The sequence below is a fragment of the Pseudopipra pipra genome, chromosome 1 (assembly GCF_036250125.1).
Source record: "Pseudopipra pipra isolate bDixPip1 chromosome 1, bDixPip1.hap1, whole genome shotgun sequence".
NCBI classification, from domain to species: Eukaryota; Metazoa; Chordata; class Aves; order Passeriformes; family Pipridae; genus Pseudopipra; species Pseudopipra pipra.
In genome coordinates, this window is record NC_087549.1 from 74225953 (window position 1) to 74249823 (window position 23871).

The following is a 23871-nucleotide window of genomic DNA, read 5'->3' on the forward strand; positions in this document are numbered from 1 at the left end:
ATTACATATCATAAACTGAATTCATGCATTAATTTAACTAAAGGCACAGTGAATGTCATAGGCAGGTAAAGGTCACTACTTTACAATGTGAGCACCAACTGAGACACCTTCATCAAGGAAGGTGACTAAAAGCAGCCATCTCTAATCTCTCTCTTTGGGATACCTGTTGATGCTGTTGAGCCAAATGAGATAGCAACAGAGACCAGTTGGTTGCATGAAACTGAAATGTTAAGCACCTCCTGATGTACAAAAAGGCATTAGGCAAAATCTCTGACACTCAGCCCACAAAAATTTACTTTAAAGTGTCCAAACCTGTCTTATTAGCATCAAACTGAGAATGACTCTGAAAACCTTTCTTTTGAAAATTTCTAATACTTTTCGGTTTAATCATCCAGAGCTGAAAGACTCTATCACTAACAACTTTGCCCTGAAATAATCTCACATTAAGTTTTACAGTCAAAAAAACCCAAAACCATGTATATGTTAAATTTTAAAATCCCAGAATTCTTATAAATCCTTTTAAAAGTCTAGGATAACACATTTTCTCCACAACTATTCATTTGCTATAGCTCTTATATGCCGTGCCTTTATACTGTAACTCCACGTTCAGACTGCCAACAAGAAAAGGAGAGATATCTGAAAACCGCCATCCACAGTAAAGAGTGAAAGTGGAGAATATTACCAGCAATTAAATAATATTAAATTTATATAGAAGTATACTAACATATGAAGAAATATTTAACATTCTTTGCAATACGCACTTGTAAACTAAAATACTCAGGCACCATCTATGAAACCTTTGTGAAAAAAAAACAAAACAGCAAATCATGTTATTGTTTTCTAGCTTACAGATGCATCACTTGCATACCTGTTCTTTGACTGAAGCTAAAATGGCAGAGGTTGTCTCGGTTTCAGAGCCATCGCCGTTGGATGTGTTCAACACAGGACTAAGGGAACTTGTCTTGTCAGAAGACGAGGGCTGTTCTGGAACAGGCATAGTTTCTGCAGTTTATGGAAAAATAAAACAATGACTTTGTTATTATAAACCTGATAAATATCAGAAATGATATATATAAAAGAATAATAACACTCATTTAAGGAAAAAATTGTAGAATATGCTTCTGTTCTGTATTATAGAATATATGGCTTATTTAAAACTAAAACTATTTCTAAATCAATTATAAAACAAAACATTAAATTATCTTCCAGTCTTACTCTGAAATATTCACCATCAGTACATTTGGCAAGAATTCAAATAATTTATAGCTGTGATTTTTGTATAGCATTCCAGTGGCAGCATGCAGCATAAAATTACAGTATCGTAAAAGTAATGAATCATGAAACGCTTTGCAAAGAGAAAACCAACAAATGATACATGAGAGAAATACAAATTATCTAGTGTTGACTTACTAACTCACATGATTATTTAACATGTATTATATTTTAAGCTTAGGTAACTAACAAACCCTTTCTTCTAGTCTAGAAGGTGATTTTGATAACATTTTGTCAGAGTATTTTTCAGAAAAACATCACACCAGTCTCAAAAGCTATTTTTGAGACCTCTTACCAAAAAAGAAAGAGAATCTCAGCACTTGAAGGCATTTATAGCATTTCTTTTTAGAGACCAAAACGGTGCTGTGACTGTGGAATGATTTATCTTTCTGAAGGCTAATTTATAGTGTAGCATCTCTGTTTAAATATCACTATAGGCACATCTCTAGAGGCAGATATCTTGTCACATTCTAGAAGTAAAGGAGCAGAGAGGCAGCTTGCATGGTTATGTGCAGGCACATTAGGATAAAATCACGTTCTTGTGGGAGCTGGCCAGAATTATTCTGTGGAAGAGAAGTGGCCTGCAGGCTGCCAGCTGGATGTTCCTCCTAAAGAGCAGTGGGGATATTCAGAGGGATGTCATCAGAGGGGTCATGTGTGCACAGCTCTCACCATTCACATCAATAGCAAAACTCCTGCCTTGGTGCTATTCTGCTAAAATACAAAATATAACTTTTTCTGGAAGAAGTGAAGTGAGCAGGCTAAAAAGTGTGGGAAAGGGTAGATGATAGAAGCAAATATAAAATTCCATACCCAGATCAAGCATCCCTGCATCAATCTGCCATGGAAATTAGAGCTCTAAAAGAAGGGGAGATGACATTCTATAAAGCTTTGGCTCTGAAGCCACAGTGCTGCCCAAGAACACACATTCAGCCCATCTGGGCTTTTTTGAAAGCTTTCTGAAGCTCAGGACAGGGGCATACATATGCAAGACAAAAAGATGAAAAAACAGATTATTTATAAAAAAGCCAGTTATTTTTCATAAGAAAAATCTCCCTAAATTTCAGGCTAGATTAGTTTATTTATTGAAGAATGTGTTTATACATAATTTCTATTAAAGAAGCTACAAATTTTCGTACAGCTTAATTTTTGTAAGCAAATCTCACTGAAAGTGGTAAATACCCAATCTTTGGCTCTAATAATGACCTTTCTCCAGACACATCCACTATTTGAAGTTAATCTTTAAAAACTCGGATGATATACTCTCATTCTATCACAAACAGAAGTAGACCATACAAAACTTCTATACAATTCCAACACGCCAGTCTAAAAGGAATTTGAATTACATTTTCTTGTTTTCTTAAACAAAAGTATCAGCTTCCATTATAAGACGTTAACTAGTTTGTGGCATACAATTAAACTTGCTACTCTCTTGTAAAGCACCACAGAAAAGACACATAGGCAGACACATATAAATGCTTATTCTTTTACCTTACTTTCAAACAATCTAGTTATTTTATTTTCTTAGTAAATTAATAATTGCAGTATCATAATAGAAATAAAAAAAAATTTCCTTTTCGTGTGGCTATTTACCTGAAAAAAAACACAAATAGCCTAATAATTGATTTTGTAGCATAATAGCTCATTCTGTAGAGAGATATTTGCAGAAAAGACTGTAGTGTACCACTCCTTGCTATTAATTCCATAGCCTATAAAGTCTGAAAGCATCCATAGGATCCAGGAACACTAGTAAGGACATGTGAAGCAGTCCTACCACACTTGCATACACTCGCTCTAGGTGGTGGGATGCCATGCTTCCCAGCCTGGGCAGCTCACTAGGGAGACATGTGGAACTACAACAGCACAAGGCTCAAAGAGCTGCCTCTCCAAGACTGCACTGGGGTGGGAAGAAATACAAGAGCTGTGAATGAGGCGCCTGCTAAATACTTTCAGATGCATTTTCTGAGAGTAGCTCCCCTGCTGCAGGGCTGCTTTCCCTGCAGTGGCGAAGAAGCTTTCTGGAAAAAGCCCCTTTGTCTTCTTAGCTCATCCCCATGCTCCCCCAGGGCTGACTGACCCCCAGCGGGGAGAATCTGCTGAGTCGGCTGTTTCATAAACACTAGCCCAAGGAGGTAAATCCCAAAGTAAACCAGACTGGGAGTCCAGAACTACACAAGATACTTGCCCTAGCACAAACTCTCCAAAATATTTGAAATGCATTTGAGAGAGGTCGCAAGGCTGCATGGTCAATAGGTAAGCTGCTCTGTGACCAAACAGGTGCTAGTGATACAACAAAAAGAGTTTATGTGAGTTCAAAACAGTTACATCCATGTGATACAGGCAGCAACTCCCTGCTGCTATTATTAACTTCTTTTAGGACTCCACTCAACTTCAGTAAGTTTTTTTAAACACTTCATTTCCACCAAAAAACACTTCAGTAACTGCTTTACTAATCTACAATTTTGCAAGTATCAGTTCATATGGAAAAAAATATCTAATTACACAATCAGCTGCTGCAATAAACTGTACTTGCTTCAAATATGCTCAAAATCTGGACACTAGCTAATATTCTGCAACCACTACATGAAGGTAGTTAGATTTAAAAAAAAAAATCATACATGAATCAGCAATATGAATCAGTGTTTCAACAGCAAACACCAACACAGTAAGGGCTCACATTTGCACTAGTTCACCTGTTCAGAGATGAGCTTTTAATTTAGCTCAGTCTTCATCCTAAGAAATTGGACATTCTCATATTTTAATGGGACTTAAAACTGCCAGTACTGTAGAACTACAAAAAATAAGGTTGAAATGGACCTATGCGTCCCTAGACCACTACCAAATCTCTAGATAAGGCAGTCTTTTTCCATGTCATTCTGGATATTTAATACACAGAACCAGTCCTGCACAGCCTCCCTCACTGGAGTCTCCTTTGGGTATCTCACTCTGTTCCAGGCTCCACTGGCCTTATCAGTAGAAAACTTGCTTTACTGTTTAACATAATACATTTAAGCTTAGTGTTTCCTGTACTATCCAGCATGGACACAAGAAACTAATTATTCCATCAGCTGTCTTCAAAAAAGAACTATCCCACATACTGATGATGACCACCGTACCTTTCCTTTTGCTCTGACTTCCCTTCCCTAAAAAAGCAACCCCAATTCTTTTCCTTTTCCCTCATAAAATGACTTGGCTCATAGCCTTTTAAACCAGACTCCTGGGAACTTAGCACTAAAAACAATGGGAAAATTAGAGCAAGTATGAGAAGAAAAATAAAAGCTAAGCAGCTTAACAGAGTACACCATAGACAAGAAATTACTAGAAGTCAATCAGCCACATTTAATTTCCACAACAGCAATGGTATTTCCTATCTATGTCACAAAAACACAGATGAGATTCTGTAAGTCAGAGCATATACATGCTCCTGAGAGAATCAAATTAAAATCTTAGATGATCATAGACAGATGAACAGGGAAAATACTACCAGCCTTTTGGGAACATACTGGGAAGTCAGACATAAATAATTCATGGATTCCTGTACTCCATAGTGCTGGCAAAATTCTGTCTTGATTTCAACCCTTTCTATTTTTTTCCTTTCTTTCTAAGAGCATTTAAAAACTTTATCTCACTTTAATGAAAAAAACAACAACACCACAAATCCAAACAAAACCATCCTTTCCCCATGTACTGGGGTGCAGGTGCCCTGGGCTGGATCTGTGGAGCATCCAGGGCTGCCCCACCTGGACACAAGCGGTTCCAGCGGCTCCAGCGGCCCCAGCGCAGGGCACGGCTGAGCCCCTCAGCCATGGGTGGGAGGGCGAGAGCCCCGGGGAAAATCTGGGCAAGGGAGGGAAAAACACTGCCCGGCAGCCAGGGCTGAGTGAGGGGAACCCGGTGAGAAACAGCCCTGCGAGCCCCGAGCGCAGAGCAGGAGGAGGAGAAGAGGGAAGGAGAGATCCCAGCAGGGATGGCCCCATGGTCTAGGAGAGACCCTCATGGGGCAGGTGTTTCCCTGCAGCCCGTGGAAGGACCCATGCTGGCACTGGGAAAAGAGTGAGGAGGAAGCTCCTCATCATAAATAAATCCTTAGATGAAACAAAATATTTACATGATTTAAAAATGCATATGAAAATGGCAGTGTCAGATGCTGTTGTTTCACTTAAAAGTTTAATTTTGCACACTTTTGCATAGATTATGGGCAGGGATTTACTAAATAGGGAACTAATGAAGTATAGTCATGAAGATGTCATTGGAGAAAACAGTTTGGTGGCAGAGTTCTCCAGTTACATTTTGCCACTCTTTCTCAGATGGGGTAGTTACCTCTGCCTTTCAGTGATCTTATTTTCCTCCTCCACATCAGAAATAACTCTCATTCACTAAATCCACGTAGAACACTGAAAAAAAAATCTAGAACTGAAAAAGTAGCAGCAGCAATGGTAAATGGATTCATTTTCCAACTTAAATTCCATTGTTTCAACACGTTCTTTTACTACCCATGCCTAAAGAAGAAGGGAATATTGCTTAAAGAGGTAGACTTTGATTTTTAAGTATAAGATTGATATTTCTTTAAAAAGTCATTTTGTTAATGCTGTTTACATAGTCTAATGTTATCTCACCCTTTCATGGGTAGAAAGTGCAGGTAGGTTAAAAAAAACTCAAACCCACCAACGAAAAAAACCAAACAGCTCCACAATGTCTGGGAATCTATGGCAAAAATCAGGTTAGCCACTAAACTGGCAACTGCATCAAGTAACTGAAATCAGAAAATTCAAATACCTTTCTTTAATAAAAAGATAATGCATTAAGAAACATGTACTCCTCAGTAGGTTCCCCCTGTACAGTGAACCATTAATCAGTGAAAGCATTCATTGTAGAAGTGTATGTCTTACAGCACAGTAATCAAATTTGGTGTGTTACTGAGCTAACCTGAAGAACCACGAAGGACACTGAAGCAGCCTTGGATAAGAACCAATCACTTAAATAATCCAATAAGCAATTATGCATCAATAAATACTTTTTACTTCCTTTCCTCTACCTTAGATAGGCTGTATAAGGATTACATTATGACTACCATTTAATAATAGACATTTCTATTGTTTCTATCAGAATTGCTTTTTTTCCTATTGTTTCAAAATCATGGGGGCTCACTGTAAAATGAAAATACTTGAATACTTTTTTTTTTACCTAAAACTGCATGTTTATGCCTAAACTTAAATTTACTATTTATGATATTTCAGTAACTCCTATCAAGTTAGAAGGAGGCAAGGATTAATGTTGATCCTGTTTCTAGCTGCTTTAATTAAAAAATAAATGTATAAAATACTCCAATGTTGTATTTTACAATAATTGCACGATTGCCATAGAGAACCTCTATTTCTGCCTGTATATACAAACAACAGTTGTTATTTGAAAGTCTACAGTTGTCAACAGCTCCAACATACCAGCTTTAACAACTGTGATAAGCAAAAAAAAAAAAAAAATAGATTTGGCATTGTATCTATGAACATGAAAACCATAAGCTTTCATGCCGTTCACTGAGTCATTCTGATAAACTAAGAATTCTGTGGGTGTAAGTTAGGAGACCAGCACACAATAGCCCTGGTCATTCTTGCAAATTCTTATGTATATCACAAGTCATATTAGGTGCAGATATAGAGGAGAAAAATATCCAAAATAGTAATTCTCATTATTACACATTCTAAAGTCAATTCAAACATTAGCCCATACACGTGACTGTTAGACTAACAAATATGTTTACAGTAGATTTTTGGAATAAAATCCCAACTGGAAGAAGTAGAAATTGGCCACGCTTGAGAATTTAGATATGCAAGAATCAGTTCCAGCAGAAAGACGACCTAGTGTATTCCTTCAGTAATCTCTAACTATGGAGGTGACTGAAGGCTGAGACAGCACTGGCTCTAGACAGCAGGACATCTATGTACTAATGCTGCATTAAACTTTTCTGCAATGAATCTGAATCTTTCAGCTGTGAGACAGTGAAACAGGGTAAAAATTCTGTAAAGATGGGCCCTCCCTTCTCCTGCATAGGAAACCTTTGAAGTCATAGATTTCTGTTACTGTCCTATCTTAGCCGACAAGCTTCGTACAATTTGTGTCTGGATAAGGATTCTTAAAAATAGGTTGATAATCTCTTGAGTCAACAGTAAGACAAGAATAACTGCCAGAACCTGCCAAATACCTCAAAGATGAATATGTCTACTGATTGCCTAAATAGATATCATGACATCCTAAAGCATATATTTATATGCTGAAATTAATAGGCAGGAAAACAGATTAATTAAAGGAGACATGATATCTTAAAGACCTTTGCAAAGGCTTAGACTCAATTAGGGATCAGGGATATGTGGGATCAAGTCAGCACTCATTCTAGCTAACCCGTCACAAGGGTTTTCCAAAGAGCAAGGGTTCTGTTTTTTTTCTGGGCTTCCTCTTTGTCCATAGACCCAATCAGTTCCCTGCTCACTAAGACAGGCGAGCTTCTCTCTTGTCTTCTTTTGTGACTTCAGCTTGTTGTATTCAGTTATTTCAACCATACTCTTACAGTACTTAGGGCCTCTAAGTGGATAAAAAAGAATTCTATGGTTTAAAATTCAGGCAAAAGTTCAGATTCAGTAAAACAAAAAATTTTTTTTCCCTCCTGCTCTTTGTAGAAATGTGGTAGAAGATATAAAAGATCCCAACTGTCACAGTAAAGGAGAAAGACAAACATATTCTAAAACCTGACAGAAAGAAGCTATACTGGCAAATTTCCCACAATATTTTCCTTGACTTAGCCTATTCTAAAGTCTCATGGATGATAAGAAATGCCTAAAATTTCCTTCTCTTCTACAGATGCCTGATTCAAAAAGGCATTTCCTGAAACATTCCAAAGACAATGTTCAAAGGCAAAGACAATAGCTCAAGACAAAAAAATTTCTTCCTCAGAGACTCTGCTTCTGCCCTAAGTCTTGATTAAAATATCTCTATTTTCCTGCTCTCCAAAGAGGAAGCAAAATGAAGGATCTTATGCACACAGTAGCCATTATGGGGTCTCCATGGGCTATATCAAATATTTTCTTGCCATTTTCTCCATTAACCAGTGTCAGAACATTGGAAGTCACATCAAACCTGAAGTCCTGCCTAGAGCTTAAGCCATCTGCAATTCTTCCAAACTTTTTAGTTCAATATGATCCTGCTAAGTGTTGTTTTGTTCAAGTAATATGTTATAAAACAAGGCAGTTTTCCTTGTTGCTATAATGTTTAAAATTCCAAGAATTTTGAATTACTTATACAGCCTTCCTCCTTAAAATCAAACAAAAATTCTAAAACATTCCCAATTATTTTAGAAGGATAATTTAGAGGAAGTGCTTATGAGAGAAAAAGTACAGCATTTGGCCAAAAGGGCTTTGAAAAAAAAGGCAAGAGAGATATCGTGCAATTGTACAACCCTTGGCTTTTTCTCTCAAAACAGAGTCAAAACACTGCTGACCAGTGCACAAATATTTAAAGCCAGCACAAAGCCAGCACTGTGTCAGTTAACTGCCCACACCCCCCTTCTCTGTCTATATATTATAGCAAATGAAATAGTGATTAATCAGAATAGATAAACCACATGCTGGCTTGAAGCATGTTCCTGCTTCACTGGTACTGAAACCACCATCCTAATCTGTAAGGATTTACCTTAACCAGCTAGCATGCATTATCAGAGAAGTGAACAACCTCCTAAAATTCTTAGGAAAATATTTCACAGTTGGAGTCAGCAATACAATCACTAAGAGAAACCAGTATAAAAATTCATACCCCTCTCAGTATTTTAGAGACCTCAGCATGAGGATTTACAATAACTGATTTCTGTTTTGCTGAAAAGTCTATTCATAAATCAAGCAAATTTTCTTCATTCATAGAATCCAATGAGAGATTTTTGTTTGCTGCTGTTACTGAGGGAACAGGAGTTCTTACTTCAGTGACAATGCCAATATCCTCAAGCATACAGAGCAAATTGCACATCTACAAACAAAAGCCAAAAACACTCCTTACAGTGAATTCTTAAAATCTTGTATTACCTAAGCACCATAGAAAGTAACATAGTATAAGGGGTTCCTTTGCTGTTTTTTCATCAATTTGTCGTGTATTGACTAGCAATGACTTGAAAAATTACATGACATCATCTTCTGTGTCTGGTTGGGATGGAGTTAATTTTCTTTATAGAAGCTCATATGGTGATGCTGTGATCAAAACAGTGTTTCAGCTACTGCTGAACAGCTTGCACAGCACTGAGCCTTCTCTTTCTCACTCTGCCCCTTAGCAAGGTAGAGAGGGGACACAGACAGGACAGCTGACCTCAACAGACCAAAGGGATACCCTATAATATATAATGGCATGTTTAGCATATAAACAGGGGGACAGTTTCTCCAAAGTAGCTGTTGCGTGGTGTCTGGCTGGGCATCAGTCTGCTGGTGGTGAGTGAGTGCTTTTGCATCACTTGTTACCTTTTTTTCTTTTACTTATTAAATTGTCTTTATCTTGACTCACTAGAGGTTTTTTCCATTGCTCTTGTCTGTCCAGTTCTCTCCCCCATCCTCTTGTAGTGGGTTACCAAGCAAGTGGGTGAAGTCTTAGCTATTGGCCAGGGTCAACCCCCAGCCACGCTATGACTACGTAATTCCTCTGAATACCATCAGAGGAAAAAGAAGTCTGTAATGAAAGAGATGAAGTCAATGGCAGCAACAAGTGAGGACACATGTTCATTACCAAAGAACAGAAATAGCAAGGCAAAAGCACAGCCCTATGAGTCTGAGGCAAGTAATCCCCTAAGGTTCTGTGCCAAAATAGACTGTTTATTAAACTACTTTAAATTTAAATTGCAGGCTGATTCATGCTGACTACTCTTAATGTTTCCCATGGCTCTGAACCTGAAGGAGGATAGACAGTTCTGATATTGGTGTAATCTCAGGACTAATCTACTTCCTCACTAATTCCTACCGTTAAGGAGCTTACTTATATATATCATACTGAATTGCACAGATCCTCTTTGCCTCACGTCTCACTCTTATTTAAGCCAGACAGCAGAATGCATACTTCCAAGCCCTGTACAACACTCTGCAATGAACCTCCAGGCTAACCCTCAGAGACACAATGTCTAGCTGGTAGGGCTGCACTATGGAACCAAGACAGTGATCACTGTGGGACTCCTTTCATGGCCATACCCCTTAAACAGAGGAGTTGGTATTGAACACAACATCTCCTCACTTGTTCGCTACACACTGAAGCAGGAACCTACTGGGGTAAGGACATCTTTTTTAAATGTCTGGATCCACCTCCCACAGCCAAAGAAGAGCATGACAATCAAGCATTTCCTTAGCATTTTCCTTAAGAGCTGAGGGGTGTCCGCAGACAGAGTGACTGTCATGCTCTTCTCCCTCTCCACGTATAGTATGCTGCTGATGTGACATTGGCAGAGCTGTATGGTGGATGTGCAGAGTACTGAGCGATACTCCTAATGGGACCTGTGGCTTCTCATCTCCACACCCCTTGGGCTTATGTACACATCCCAAGCCCCACAAAAGGTAACAAATCCCACATCAGATTCCTGTGTGGTAAACAAGTTCAGAAGCCAACATTTTGTAGTGAAGTTAGGATGTCATACTACTCTTCTTCTCCCTATGTGCCCCGTTTTATGTTTATCCACATGAATTTTTACCATTCATTATTTTGATTTTTTGGCTTCATAAATTCTTTACAATATTCTGAGAGCCTAAGGCACTCCCACAAATAACATTGCAGTATGGGAAGCACTCTAAACCTACTTTATGACCAAGAAACCTGGGGGCGGGGGGAAACCACACAAAACCCAAAAAACTTAGTTTTTCTGTAGCAATTAGCATGATTTATGTCTAGACAGGATAGCTGTTGGCACAAGCCAGTAAACATTAAACAGCCCTTTACTGTGGCAAAAGCAGATGAAATATAGTCAGCCACCTGTCCTGAAGAACAGCATAGTTTTTGTGTGCTGAAGAAAACAGATAGCCAAACTATGCAAACAGCCTGATGACCATCAAAAAGTGCAAACACATCTAAAAGTATATGGAACAAGCAGACTGTGAGCAGCAAGATCAGCAACTGCAAATCAGAAAAGATCAGGATCTGAAAGGACTCATCATCAACACAGTATTCCCTGCCCAGTTCTGTAACTAAGGATACTTAATATTGCAGGAAACCAGAGTACAAAAGTGAGAAGTGAGAAACTCATGACCCTACATGACCCAGGATTTGGGACCATCTCACCAACATTCAGAGGACTGAGAACACCAGGGAGTGCCCCGCAAAACCCACAACTCCACATCAGGACTGCACACAGTCTAGCTGGAAATGCTGTGCTGATCCACCCATTATTCTTGGACTTCACTGTCACCCCTGAAGAAAAGGGAAGATGTATGAGAAACCACTGTACTAACCTGCCCAGATTTTCTCCCATGGGGTAGCAAAATCATTGACTCTTATAACTGCATAAATGCCACTGTTCCTTTTTTATAGAGTCTAGAGTCACAAAGAGGCAAAGCATCTCACCTAAGATACAACAGAAATCTAAAGTATATCAGAGTTGAATTCAGCTCTTCCAAGAATCAAACTTCTTTGATCTATATGACAGTATGTACAATTTAATGGAGAAAACAAACCAGAAATTCCATCAGTGCAATCCTAGCTGTTTTTCTAAACTGCATACAGAGGAATATTTTATGTGCTCCCAAGCATGAAATCTGGATTTTTATAGAAATAAACACTGAAGAAATTTCTGCTGACACATCGACTAATAAAGTACATTAGAAAAACAAGCATAAAAAACCCCAGCACAGTAGAAAACTGTCTCTAGATCTCTGCCTGCCAGAAAGCAGAGGCAGAAGTCCTTGGATTAATGCATCATTTTCTACAGAGTATACTTTACATACACAAACCAAGTTTGAAAGTTTGGATTTAACTGAAACACACTTAAATCACAATGACAATCATTATGAGAATGTGATGACAACTCTGCTAAACGTGTCTGGTTGAAAGCCTATAGCCAGGTGTTGCAGAATTAACTTCAATTTACAGTAAATTCCATAAAACAACAGGTTATTTGTCTACTTCTCTACTGTGTCTTGTGTTTAGATAGAATAGTTATTTGCATTTTCTTCTCAGTTAGTCTGCTTGAAAGTCTGGAAATTACGAATTCCTTCACACGGTTATTCAACTGAATCCAGTGTCCCTACACAGTATATCTTCTGTTTGGGTTTCTTTCTAGCCAAAAATTATATTATCCAGGAGATAGCTAATTGATGGAAAAGAATAAAAATATGTATGTTTAAGTTGTATAAGACTGTAATTAGTCTAACAGTTTCAGCCTTCACTCTGTCACACTAAAAGAGTATCAATTTACAGTGTTATCTTTATACACATATGTTGAGCACATTCTTAAAATATATTGGATAGGAACCCATCACTCTCAAGACTTATAATAGACTGGCTATATTAAGTCTGTATTCTTCTTTTTCAATACACCAAGTAAGATAATCTGTCAAATAATAGCATAAATTGCTGGGGAAAAAATACGTACAAACCTAAACCTTTGTATAACTCTTTCAGAGCCAACTGTTTTACAGGGAAGGTCAACCAACATCATCTACCTAGATCTATGCAAAGTATTTGACACTGTCCCACATGACATCCTTGTCTCTAAATTGGAGAGACATGGATTTGATAGATGGACCACTCAGTGGATAAAGAACTGCCTAAATGGCTGCATGCAAAGAGTTGTGGTCAATGGCTCATTGTGTACATGAAGACCAGTGATGAGTGGTGTCCTCAGGGGTCGGTACTGGGGCCAGTACTGTTGAACATCTTTGCTGGCAACATGGACAGTGGGATCAAGTGCATTCAGCAAATTTGCTGATGACACCAAGATGTGTGGTGCAATTGACACACTGGAGGGACGGGATGTCATCCAGAGGGACCTTGACAGGCTTGAGAGATGAGCCAATGCAAACATTATGAAGTTGAACAAAGCAAAGTGCAAGGTCCTACACCTGGGTCACAGCAATCCCAAGCACACCTACAGGTTGGACAGAGAAGTGATCAAGAGCAGCCCTTCAGAGAAAGACTTGGGGATGATGGTTGATGAAAAACTCAACATGAACCGGCAGTATCTTCTCACAGCCCAGAAAGCCAATGAAATCCTGGGCTGCATCAAAAGGAGCGTGGCCAGCAGGCTGAAAGAAGTGATTCTCCCCCTCTGCTCTGCTCTAGTGAGACCCCACCTGGAGTGCTGCGCACAGTTCTTGTATCCACAACATAAGAAGGACATGGAAGTGTTGGAGCAAGTCCAGAGGAGGGCCATGAATTTGACATGAGGACTGGAGCACCTCCCCTGTGAAGACAGGCTGAGAAAGCTGGGGCTGTTCAGCTTATAGCAGAGAAGGCTGTATGGAGACCTCATAGCAACCTTCCAGTATCTGAAGGGGGCTTATAGGGAAGCCAGAGAGGGACTCTTTGTCAGGAATTGTAGGGGTAGGACAAGGAGTAATGGATACAAACTGAAAGAGGTAAAGTTTAGTTTAGATATTAGGAAGAAATTCTTTACTGTGAGGATGGTGAGACATTGGAACAGGTTGCCCAGGGAGACTGTGGACGTCCCAAACCTGGCAGTGTTCAAGACTAGGTTGGATAAGGCCTTGGGCAACTTGGTCTACTGTGAGATGTCCCTGCTCATGGCAGGGGAGTTGGGACTAGTTGATCCTTAAAGTCTCCTCCAACCCTTAACATTCTATGACTCTGTGATTTTAAGCGCAAAAATAGTTCATTTTAATATTTTTGCTGCTAAGTGATAAAAGATGGGAAGCAGTCTAATATAAGGATTCTGCTGTTGCTAAAGAAGAAAACATACATTTTTCCAAAAACAAGCTGACTAGACTTAATTGTGAAGGAGACTCAGACTGATGGTTTGAATTGTATTTGTGAAGAACGTACATCATGTCTTGCTTATCCATGGCCATTTTGCCTACAAGACTGAAAGTGAAAAGGAACCTCACATGACATCAACAGACTAGACAGATTCTTAAAACAGTGAAGTGCCATCATAATTATCCCAAAGGAATGGTCCCAGAGCACTATCGGAAGCTCAAACAAATTCCTTATTTCAATGTCGGTAATGTGTTGCCTGAAGAGCCACAAACTTTCCTAGAATGGAGATATTGGACCCTTTTTCAGTGAGGATAAATAGCTGAACTAACATAGCAACATAAATTGCCTTTAATTATGATTACTTTTTTGTAATTGCACCTACAAATATTCTCAACAACTAAACTTGACATAATTTTCTTTAAAAGCCTAAAATTAGGGCCTTCTTTTACAATTTTATAATATCACTGTCTTTCATTAGGGGCCTGTTCACTTTGACGGGACTTATCAAGAACACATGACAGAACAAAATTTGGATCCTAAAACAATGGGCCCACTATTAAAGAGTATGCTAAAATATCAGAAACAATAATAAAGTTTTAATGGCAATTAGGCATAAGAAGTAAGTCAGCTTCCAGATCAAAGACTTAGGTTTAAACCAGCTAGTTGCAGAACTGAAAATTACCTGTGACTTACGTGTACTCTATTTTCTTAAATCAAACTTAGTAACAGAAAAGAAAGTAATTCAATTCAGTACATATCCTCCAGCATCTATGTCTTCTATTTACTGTAGCCCTACAAAGATACACTAATCCTTTTTTTTTCCTTTAAACATCCTCTCATAGGTTGAGTACTTCTCTATCCCAGTCTCCATGTAGATCGACTTCTCTTAACCATTCTGTCTTTTCAGATTATTATTTTCAAACACACGCTACTGTCCAAGTCTTCAACAGAATTAATACCAAATTACTGCAATGTGTAAGTCTTCAAACTTGCCTTGCTGGATGAACTGGAGTGGTAAAAACAACTGCTGTCCCCTGTTTTTGTTGCGAGGTTGATTCAAGATAGCACTGAATTCCTTTTCACTGGCTGGAATGGTAACAACGTCCATTGAAAGCTGATAGATTTCACTGCATTTACAAACATGCACATAATTGCATAAAGTTATGCACACTTTCCAATGCCTGTTTTAGCTGTTTACATAACCTAGATTTGACTTCCTACATACACACTTCATGAACATATTTATAGGATGTTCTAATCTACTTATACCTACAGAATCTCAATTGTATTTATGATTCTTTCTACAAGCTCATCCTGTCAAGTTACACATCATAACAGAAAATTCAGTTCCTTTATCCTAAAAAAGTTTGCACAAGTTAAACAAATGTCACATTCAGGGATGTACTGCCAGAGGTACATCCCATGATACTGGGGAGGAGGCCAAGGATGCGGGCAGGAAGCCAAGAAGGAAGGTGCCACTCCTCCCAGTGCCTCCTCTTCCTTCTTCCACCCTCAACCAAGGTGAGAGGCACTGTCTCCTGAAATGAAGCCAGTGAAGAGGAAGAAGGTGTGCAGTGCAGACCTGAGACATCACAGCTTCTAGGAAAGCAATCAGCAACAGCAGGAAGTCAAGTTTGCTGGAAGCAATTTTTAAAAACAGTTCTAATGGAATTCCCTGATGTAAAACTAGTGAGCAAGTTTCACAATTTTCTTTCTGGTTGCAGGCAAAGCTAGCAGTGTTTAGCACTTCTCATTTTAAGATCCTATTTTGAGACACACTTCACACAAGCTCACTGTTTGGGCTGAAATATTCCATCCAAGCAGCTGACTCGTAATTAAGCATATACACACACTCCCCCCTGTCGTAAACTGTTCAGGCATTTCAAAGAATTGTATTTCTGGAAAGTATCTTTTGCTGTTTGCATTATAAAAAAGTCTCTCAAGAAAGTAGAATGTCTGGAAGTGTTTCTGTTCTAGAGGGCATGGCAGAAAAATTAGTATTTGTACTATAGGAGCATCTAGAGCCTTTAAACACGACTGAGGATCCATCAGCCTAAGGACTGTACAAACTAAAAAAAAGTAAGACAAAAATATAATAAAAACATAATTTGCAGATCTCTATTGAATTCCATATGCTTAATCAAACAAGCAAAGAATTTAACATATGCAGATATTTTCTGACTACAAAATAAATTATTCAAAAGCATTATTCATAAGTTATTTGATACTGTTATTTGATAAGATAATAGGGGATTGTTAGATCAAACAGGCACAGGAAAAAAAATTCAACTGGAAGTTTACTAGCCTGCAATAAAGCCAGCTATAAGGAATGTAGACTATTCATGGTTCTGAAGACCCCTCCTACACTTTACAGTGACTTAAACCTTAAGTAGTTTGAACTTCATGATTGCTTTAAAATCATGAAAGAAGCAGCAAATCATTATTTGTTTTATGATCAGCAAACATCTGCAAGATTTACTGAACAAAAACTAGACATAAAAACTGTACCAGGCTAGAAATTTGCTGACTGTATTCATGATTATCCATTTCCTTTATTAATGGTGTCAGAATTTCCTAGAGATGTCTGAATATACAACCCCAAAAGAAAAGTTATTGTAATGAATCCACTTGATTTAACACTTACAACACTGTTGCCCACCAAACAGAAATCTTAACAACACGGACAGCGGTTTCATGACCTATACCTTCAATCATCAGACACATTCTATATATTGAGCTGATCTGGTATTCCTTTCATTGTTCAGCTACAGGCAGTCTTTGAATGCTAGGCATTATTGCTATCTCCTTTAGCTCATGAGTTCAAGTCGGGCTTTTAAAAGTGCTCATCAATTACATGAGTTTTCTATGAAGTATACACAATTCTGCTTCTAGAAGAATGAACTTGCTTTCAATTACTTTCTGAAAGAAAAGAGAGAAGTAATACTTCAGATTTCATCTGATTTAATCTGGAATAGATATAAACTCATATATCTGACTTGTCCTGAAAAGGACTGATATTGATTGCCAAGGGAGGAGAAAAGAGGTATGTATCCAACATCAATCTGATGCTAAGTCTAGATAGCAATCAAGAAAAGAGTAAGAATAGGAACTTCCAGAATACATTTGGAGTCTTATCTCACACACATCACTTCTACAGTTTATACAGTCTCCCAGTGATACCTACCTTGCTTAAATATATCTCTGTCTCAGGAAGTAGAGATATTGCATGCTGATAAGCCTATGTTTCTTACCATTGATTAGAAAAAAAGACAGAAAAAAGCTTAATAGAAGTATTGCATGAATTTAGCTCTTAGTATACTGGAAAAATCCTGGGGGTCAACATCAAATCTTGCTTTCCTGTCTTCTATTGACAACTGAGGTTTCCATTAGAGTCTACTACTGAAGTAAGAAGGGAAGTAATATCTCCTGCGAGATATTCAGAGATGGGGAAGATGAAAAAAATACACACACACGCCAAAAGAATACAGAAAAAAATCCAAACAACCCCTCTCAAAAAAACCCCAAACAACCCCCCTCAAAAAACCCCCAAACAAACAACCCCAAAACCAAGCACCACCATGTCCTGCAAACAACCCATTCTGTGTTACTGATGTTACTGACTTCTCATTTCCAACAAGTCATCACACCAGGTATGTATCTACACCAGATGCAGACTCCATCTGAGTTATATTACAAAATGCTATGCAAAAATAGATATTTCCATCAGCTACCAAGTTCTAAGATGGATTTAAGCAATTTAAAATTAGCTTTTTTTTTTTTTTTTACTTGGGCTCACTTCTCCAAGAAGTGAGTATTTCTACCCCTAAGGTATTTCTGTGATGTCTGGGGAGAGAAACACAATAAGCATATAAAACTAGTTTTCCTCTAAGAGCTTGCTGCCTGTAGTCTCCTCCTAGTTAATAGGGTAAAGCAGGTGCTTCTGCAGAGTGATGAATTCTATCACAAGACAAACCTCTAAGACAGATAGGATGACTCATGTTTGGGGAGAGGAAGAATCATCTCTATTACCTGTGGCAGGTGCCTAGGCAACTATTTTAAACTCAATGACTACCTTTTCAGGTTGCTAAAATTAGGTAGATAAATTGCATCTGAGATGCAGAATAAATTTAAAAACAAACAAGCTCATCAGAGAAATGCTATATAATCAAAAGGTTAATAAAAAATTCTTCTGGAAAGATGAGTGTAAATATCCAATACTAGAAATTGTCCCTGACATGAAAACACACAAGCTTTGCCTATATCTTTTCCTTTCACATATAGAATTAAGTATTACCTGAGATATTTTCATACATTATTTTCAGCAGAAATATATGCGTATGCAGGTTCAGTACAAAAATAATTATGCTAAGTATGCAGCATTTATGATAGAGTTAATTGTTGGGGTTTTTTTACTTTGGAAAAGGAGATGATATAATACTCCTCCAGTGCAGAGGAGGAGGATTTGTTTCAAACTAGAATCCCTTAGAAAAATGACATTATTGTTACCTGTTCTTTAGTTACATCTGTGTATTGAAATGCAAGAACTCAAAGGAGTACTGAATGATAATATAAACAAATCTATTTTCCATAGCTTAATTATTTTTTTAAAATGTTATTTTGTTTTTAGCTAAGAAGTTGAATAATAATAAAGATGCAGGTAGGAAGGTGAATAGCAATAAATACGCAAGTATAAAATGAACAGTGATCATACCAAAGTAATCATTCAGATTAAAAGGGACCTCAACAGGTTTTCGTGTCCAACATCTGGATTCAAGCAGATCAGGATGATCTGCTTTAGTCAGGTGATCAACTTTCAAGATCAGGTTGCTCAGGGTTTTGTCCTGTTGGCTCTTGAAATATCCAGGAATGAAGATCCTATAGCTTCTAGAGAGACAATGTCTTCAATCGTTTAATTACACCTACAGTGAACTTTTTTTCCCTTTAAGTCAAGACAAAATACCTCCTCTCAATTAATGAGTCAGTCTCCAGCCATACATCTCAGTAAAAGAGCCTGTCAGTCTTCTCAATAACTTCCTCACAAGTAACTGGTGACTGCTAGGCTGCTCTAAGCCGTCTCTTTTCCAGGCTTAACAAGCCCCATTTCTCAGCCTCTCCTCACAGAGCAAGTACTCCTGCCACAGACCATCCTGAGAGCCCTCTGCTGAATTTGCCCCAGTTTATTGATGTCTTTCCTGTACTGGGGTGTCCCTCACACCTGTGCATGGTAGTCTAGGCATAGTCTAATGAGCCTGAGAAAAACAAAAAAAAACAACTCTCAGTCTACTGGCTGTGCTGCTATTAGTGCAGCCCAGGACACAGCTGGCTGCCAAGGCATCCTGCCAGCTCACACTCAGGTTTCTGTCTACAATGACCTACAGGTCTGTTTCAGCAGAGCTGCTCACCAGCCAGGGAGTGCCCAGGATGGCAGGAGTTTGTCCATCCCAGGCTCCAGAACAAGTTATATACCTAGTTTCACAAGGTCACTGTCATCTCTCTCATCAAGCCTGGCAGCCAGACCTCCGAGTGCTTTGAGTGCACCTCACAATCTGTTGTGATCCACAGACCTGACAAGAACGCCTTGCATCTCCACCTCCATGCACTAATGAAGAACTAAACAAGACAAGAGCACAGGATACATGTCTGGTCTGATGTTCCAGGCAGTTTTTCATCCACCTAGTAAGACCACTCATCTGGGATGAAATGTCCCAACCTGGATAAAATGATGCTGTGTCAGCCTGTGCCAAAGCCTTTCCAAAGCCTTTCACGGAAGTTTTTGGGAAACTATAGAGATATTACATAGGCTAGAAGGTCCCTTTGTGAGTGACTAATTACATGAGAACAAAAGCAAAGTGTAAGGTCTTCCAACAAAAACCACCGACAAATTCCAGGAGATACCTAGGTTGCAAGCTGGGGTGTTAAATATATTCATACCGCCCATTCCTTTTTTTTCCTGGATTACAGGAGGTGATGAAAGTTGCTAATGGTATGAAATTGAAATATTACAGAAAATGGTCAACTAGGGAGAATAGCAGAGGACCTTACAAGACTAAATGACTGGGCAATCAATAGCAATAGTTCACTGCATCTTGAATACCGTAAGCAGGTCTGGCTACCCTTCGTTAAAAGGATACAGCAGAATTGGAAAGGCAGAGAAGGGCAAAAGAGACAACTAGAGGCAAAGAATGGCACCCACGCAGGGAACAAGGACACATGGCAGAACTCTTTGGTTCAGAAATGACAGAGTTGAAGGGATGAGTGAGTAAACTCTAAAAGCCTGGGTAGCACAGGTGGGGTGAATCAGGAACAAACAGGGACAGCTGATAAAGTCAGTGAGTGGTAAGTTGCACGCAGACAAAAGGAAGGGGCTCTTTGTGCATTGCTGAGCTGTTCAAGTCCTTGTGAAATGTTCCTGCAGTTGCTAAGCACGTACATGGTTCCAGGCAAGAAAAATGCACCAAGATTACTAAATAAACACACAGAATCACACTGTTTCTGAGAAGTGCCTGAGGCTCGCACTGTGCTAAAAAGATAGGTAATGTGCACTTGCATTGTTCAGATCTTTCTTTCTGATCATTTATGTTTGGCAATTGTTGGGTTGGCACAGTCAGATCCAATACAGCAGTTCTTAATTTTTTACGTTGACTTAACACAATACTCAATTAAAAAATAACTCCACTAAAGTTAACCAACCATGTGTGTCTACCTCTGTTTGAGATGCCTTTGGGTAATCCTGCCTGGGGTCCAGGTGGCACTCCAGGAGGAGTGTTTGTAGGTCCTGTATCCTGTCTTCTATATTGGAACCACAAAAACTAGGGCTGTCTCAAATGACGTTAGGCATCTATGTCTTGAGCCCTCCATTTCTAGAACACGGTGAAACAAGAGAAAAACACCACATAAAGAGCTTAATACAGGGATAATTTATGTATTTTTCAAGGAAAGCTATTGTTTTCACAGTGCACACATGAATTGGAGAAACCAGAGCCTGCTACAGAAACAAGGCATTTGTTTTTACTCCATGCTGTGGAGCTATGGAACAGGCTTGATGAATAACCAAAGCAGCACTGCAACCTCTCAGCAGTTCCAAGTTACATGAGATTTAAGCAATGAATTATGGAAAGCTGAAAAGGCTCAAAACAAAATCTTATTAACGAAATGGGAAAAAAAAAGCCACATGAGGTCATGAACAAAAGTCAAACTGAGCAATGTGTATATGGAAAAATAGAAAAAGTGACCTTGATACTGGCAAACAAGTTGATTTAACTTCAGGACTATGCCAGTAGTAAATTGGTCTATTGTGAGCAAAGAGACAAAATCATTTTTATGAAAGAAAATTCAGACTTCTATCCCTCCTTTTTTAAAGGGTCTGACAGGAAATTTGAATATAATTTTGGAAAGATCCCACACAGTCATGCAGTTTGCTAGATAAATAATTAAAAATTACTTTTCACACAAACCATATTTCTTAAACAAAGTATCTGTAAATTCAAGAATACTTGGAAAAATACTATTTCCTTCACTTTCTAAGCTATTTTACCAAAGTTCTGTAACTTAAAAAGATCTGTCCTTAAAGATCAAAAGATCTATCATTTTGTTAAAACAAATTATTTTTTCTCTTTCCTTTTTAGGCATGCAATATATCCAGCATATAGAAGCAGATCTATGACCTACTAACAAATGCTGGTTGTTGCAAGTACACATAAAGGAAGCAAAAAATATTCCTAAACACTCCATGACCCAAGAAGTGGAGTATGGCCAGAGCACACGCTGAGTGAACCTAAGTTGTCTTCTTTAGATGGGCTGATGTTCAGGAGTTAAAAAGCAAAACACCATTAGTCTGTCACATTAGACAAGCACTTCAACTAGAACAATCACGCATTATTAAGCTCTATTTGAGCTGGTGGATGTGAACTGAGCTCTTTCTGTTCAACAAACCCTTGAAATAACTTCGTGTTCAGTGCTTTTTGTGTTCAGATGCAGCTGCTTTTAAGACACATATTGCAGGTTGATGTATGTAATTTTAAAAAAAAATAAAATCAGCATAATTTTTAGTGAAATTAGGACTGGATACCTTGAAACTAAGGTCCAAACCAAGAAATCTGCAGCAAAAAGAAATGTAAATAATACTCATAATACTTAAAATTCTACTTTTACACTGCATATTGCAGGCAAGTAAAGTTATATGTACACAGAGTACCAATAAAAAACTGATTATACCATGTTATTGAGAATACAGATTTAAATTAGTAGTTGTAATGCCAAAGGTTTCCTCAGAACTGAGGTTTTGTTTGACTGTTTACATGAAGAATTTATATACTAAAAATAATAATTCTCTGAGCATGAAAGTAAGGGGACACACATAAATTACATAACAGATTGTAGAAAACCTCTTCATAATTTCTCTTTAAAACTCTACCTGTATTACAAAGGTTCTGCCTATCTGAGACAGTACAAAGGAAGGCAGTGTTGACTGAGCATGAAAACAGTTCTGTCTACTGCTAGTGAATCTGTGGCCTCTTGAGCAAGATTGTCAAAGAGGTACGTCAGGATCAACAGTGGTGCACAATCTGCTGCCTGCTCCGTACTGTTCTGTACATACGTTCATCAGCATCTGCCAACTGATAAATGATGGTCAGCTAGATCTAAACTGCTGGACTGAAAATAAAAGACCATTTCATTATCAGTGCCTTGAATTACTCTATTTAGTATGGAATTCTCCTCTTGCCCACATCAGACATCTCAGCATAAAAAACCAACCAAACAAACATTTATGGAAGTGATACTGCAATGATTTACACAGCTATGGAATTCATATTGTATGAATTCTTTCTTCTGGAACTAAATTTCTCACTATGAACAATTTAAAGTATGAAATGAGGTACATCAAAAGACATGTACCAAAGATGATGTACAACAAAGATGAGGAGACGCAAGAAGTCTTATGAAGCTAAGCTTTATAAATGCCAACATATATGTTTTGCAAAGTATTTACAGATATGCAGTATTATTATTTTTCTTAACCAACACAATTTGCAATGCAACACCACAGTGTTCTGCTTCAAACTATTTTCCTTTTTTTTTGTTTGTGTGACTTTGTTAAGAAAAAGAGAAAACAAAACACAGGCATTTTACCATGCTTATTCTTTGCTTATTGGCATTGACAGTGCTTCCTTATCCTTTACAACTATGAGCCTAGAGATCAGCTGGATGGGCAGACTACATTGAATAGAAAAGAGAATTTTGGCAAAGCACACACAAAAATTGCTATATTGGAAAAAAGATGAGTGATTTTTAAATGTCTTCTCTAATACTGACCTCCAAAAGCAATATAAAGCAGCTATTTTAGAAAAATATAAATACCATAAGGTACTGCAAATTACGCAAAAGTCTTCTAAAGAAAGACTCTTCCCCAGATATCAATTTTACCGTAAAACTTATTACATACTGTTATTTTAAATAGTGTAGTCTCTGTTTCTGTGAGCTGACAGAACACCACACAAGTTTAGAAACCCTTCATATACATTTTTTTTTTAAGAATGCCCTTTGTCAGTAAACATGCACCTCTAGGGAGCACCAATTTTTCCAGTCCAGGTAGAGGCAGGTTCTGTTATGTGCAGAGTTAAAATTTGTACAAATATTATCTGAACTTCATCCTCATATTTCTGC

The 23871-nt window shown here is 38.2% G+C and overlaps 1 protein-coding gene across 11 annotated transcripts in view; it reads right to left on the reverse strand.

Annotated features, from left to right (window-relative positions):
* CTNND2 (catenin delta 2) overlaps nucleotides 1–23871 on the reverse strand; it is a 632676-nt gene that overhangs the window by 514424 nt on the left and 94381 nt on the right. For all 11 annotated transcript variants that reach the window (XR_010432020.1, XM_064661566.1, XM_064661477.1 and 8 more), the window contains exon 2: nucleotides 869–1002. Coding sequence is in view for 10 of the 11 variants with exons in the window: in XM_064661477.1 (XP_064517547.1) it covers nucleotides 869–1002 (134 nt within the window). In the remaining variant the exon portion in view is untranslated. The remainder of the gene's footprint in view (nucleotides 1–868; nucleotides 1003–23871) is intronic.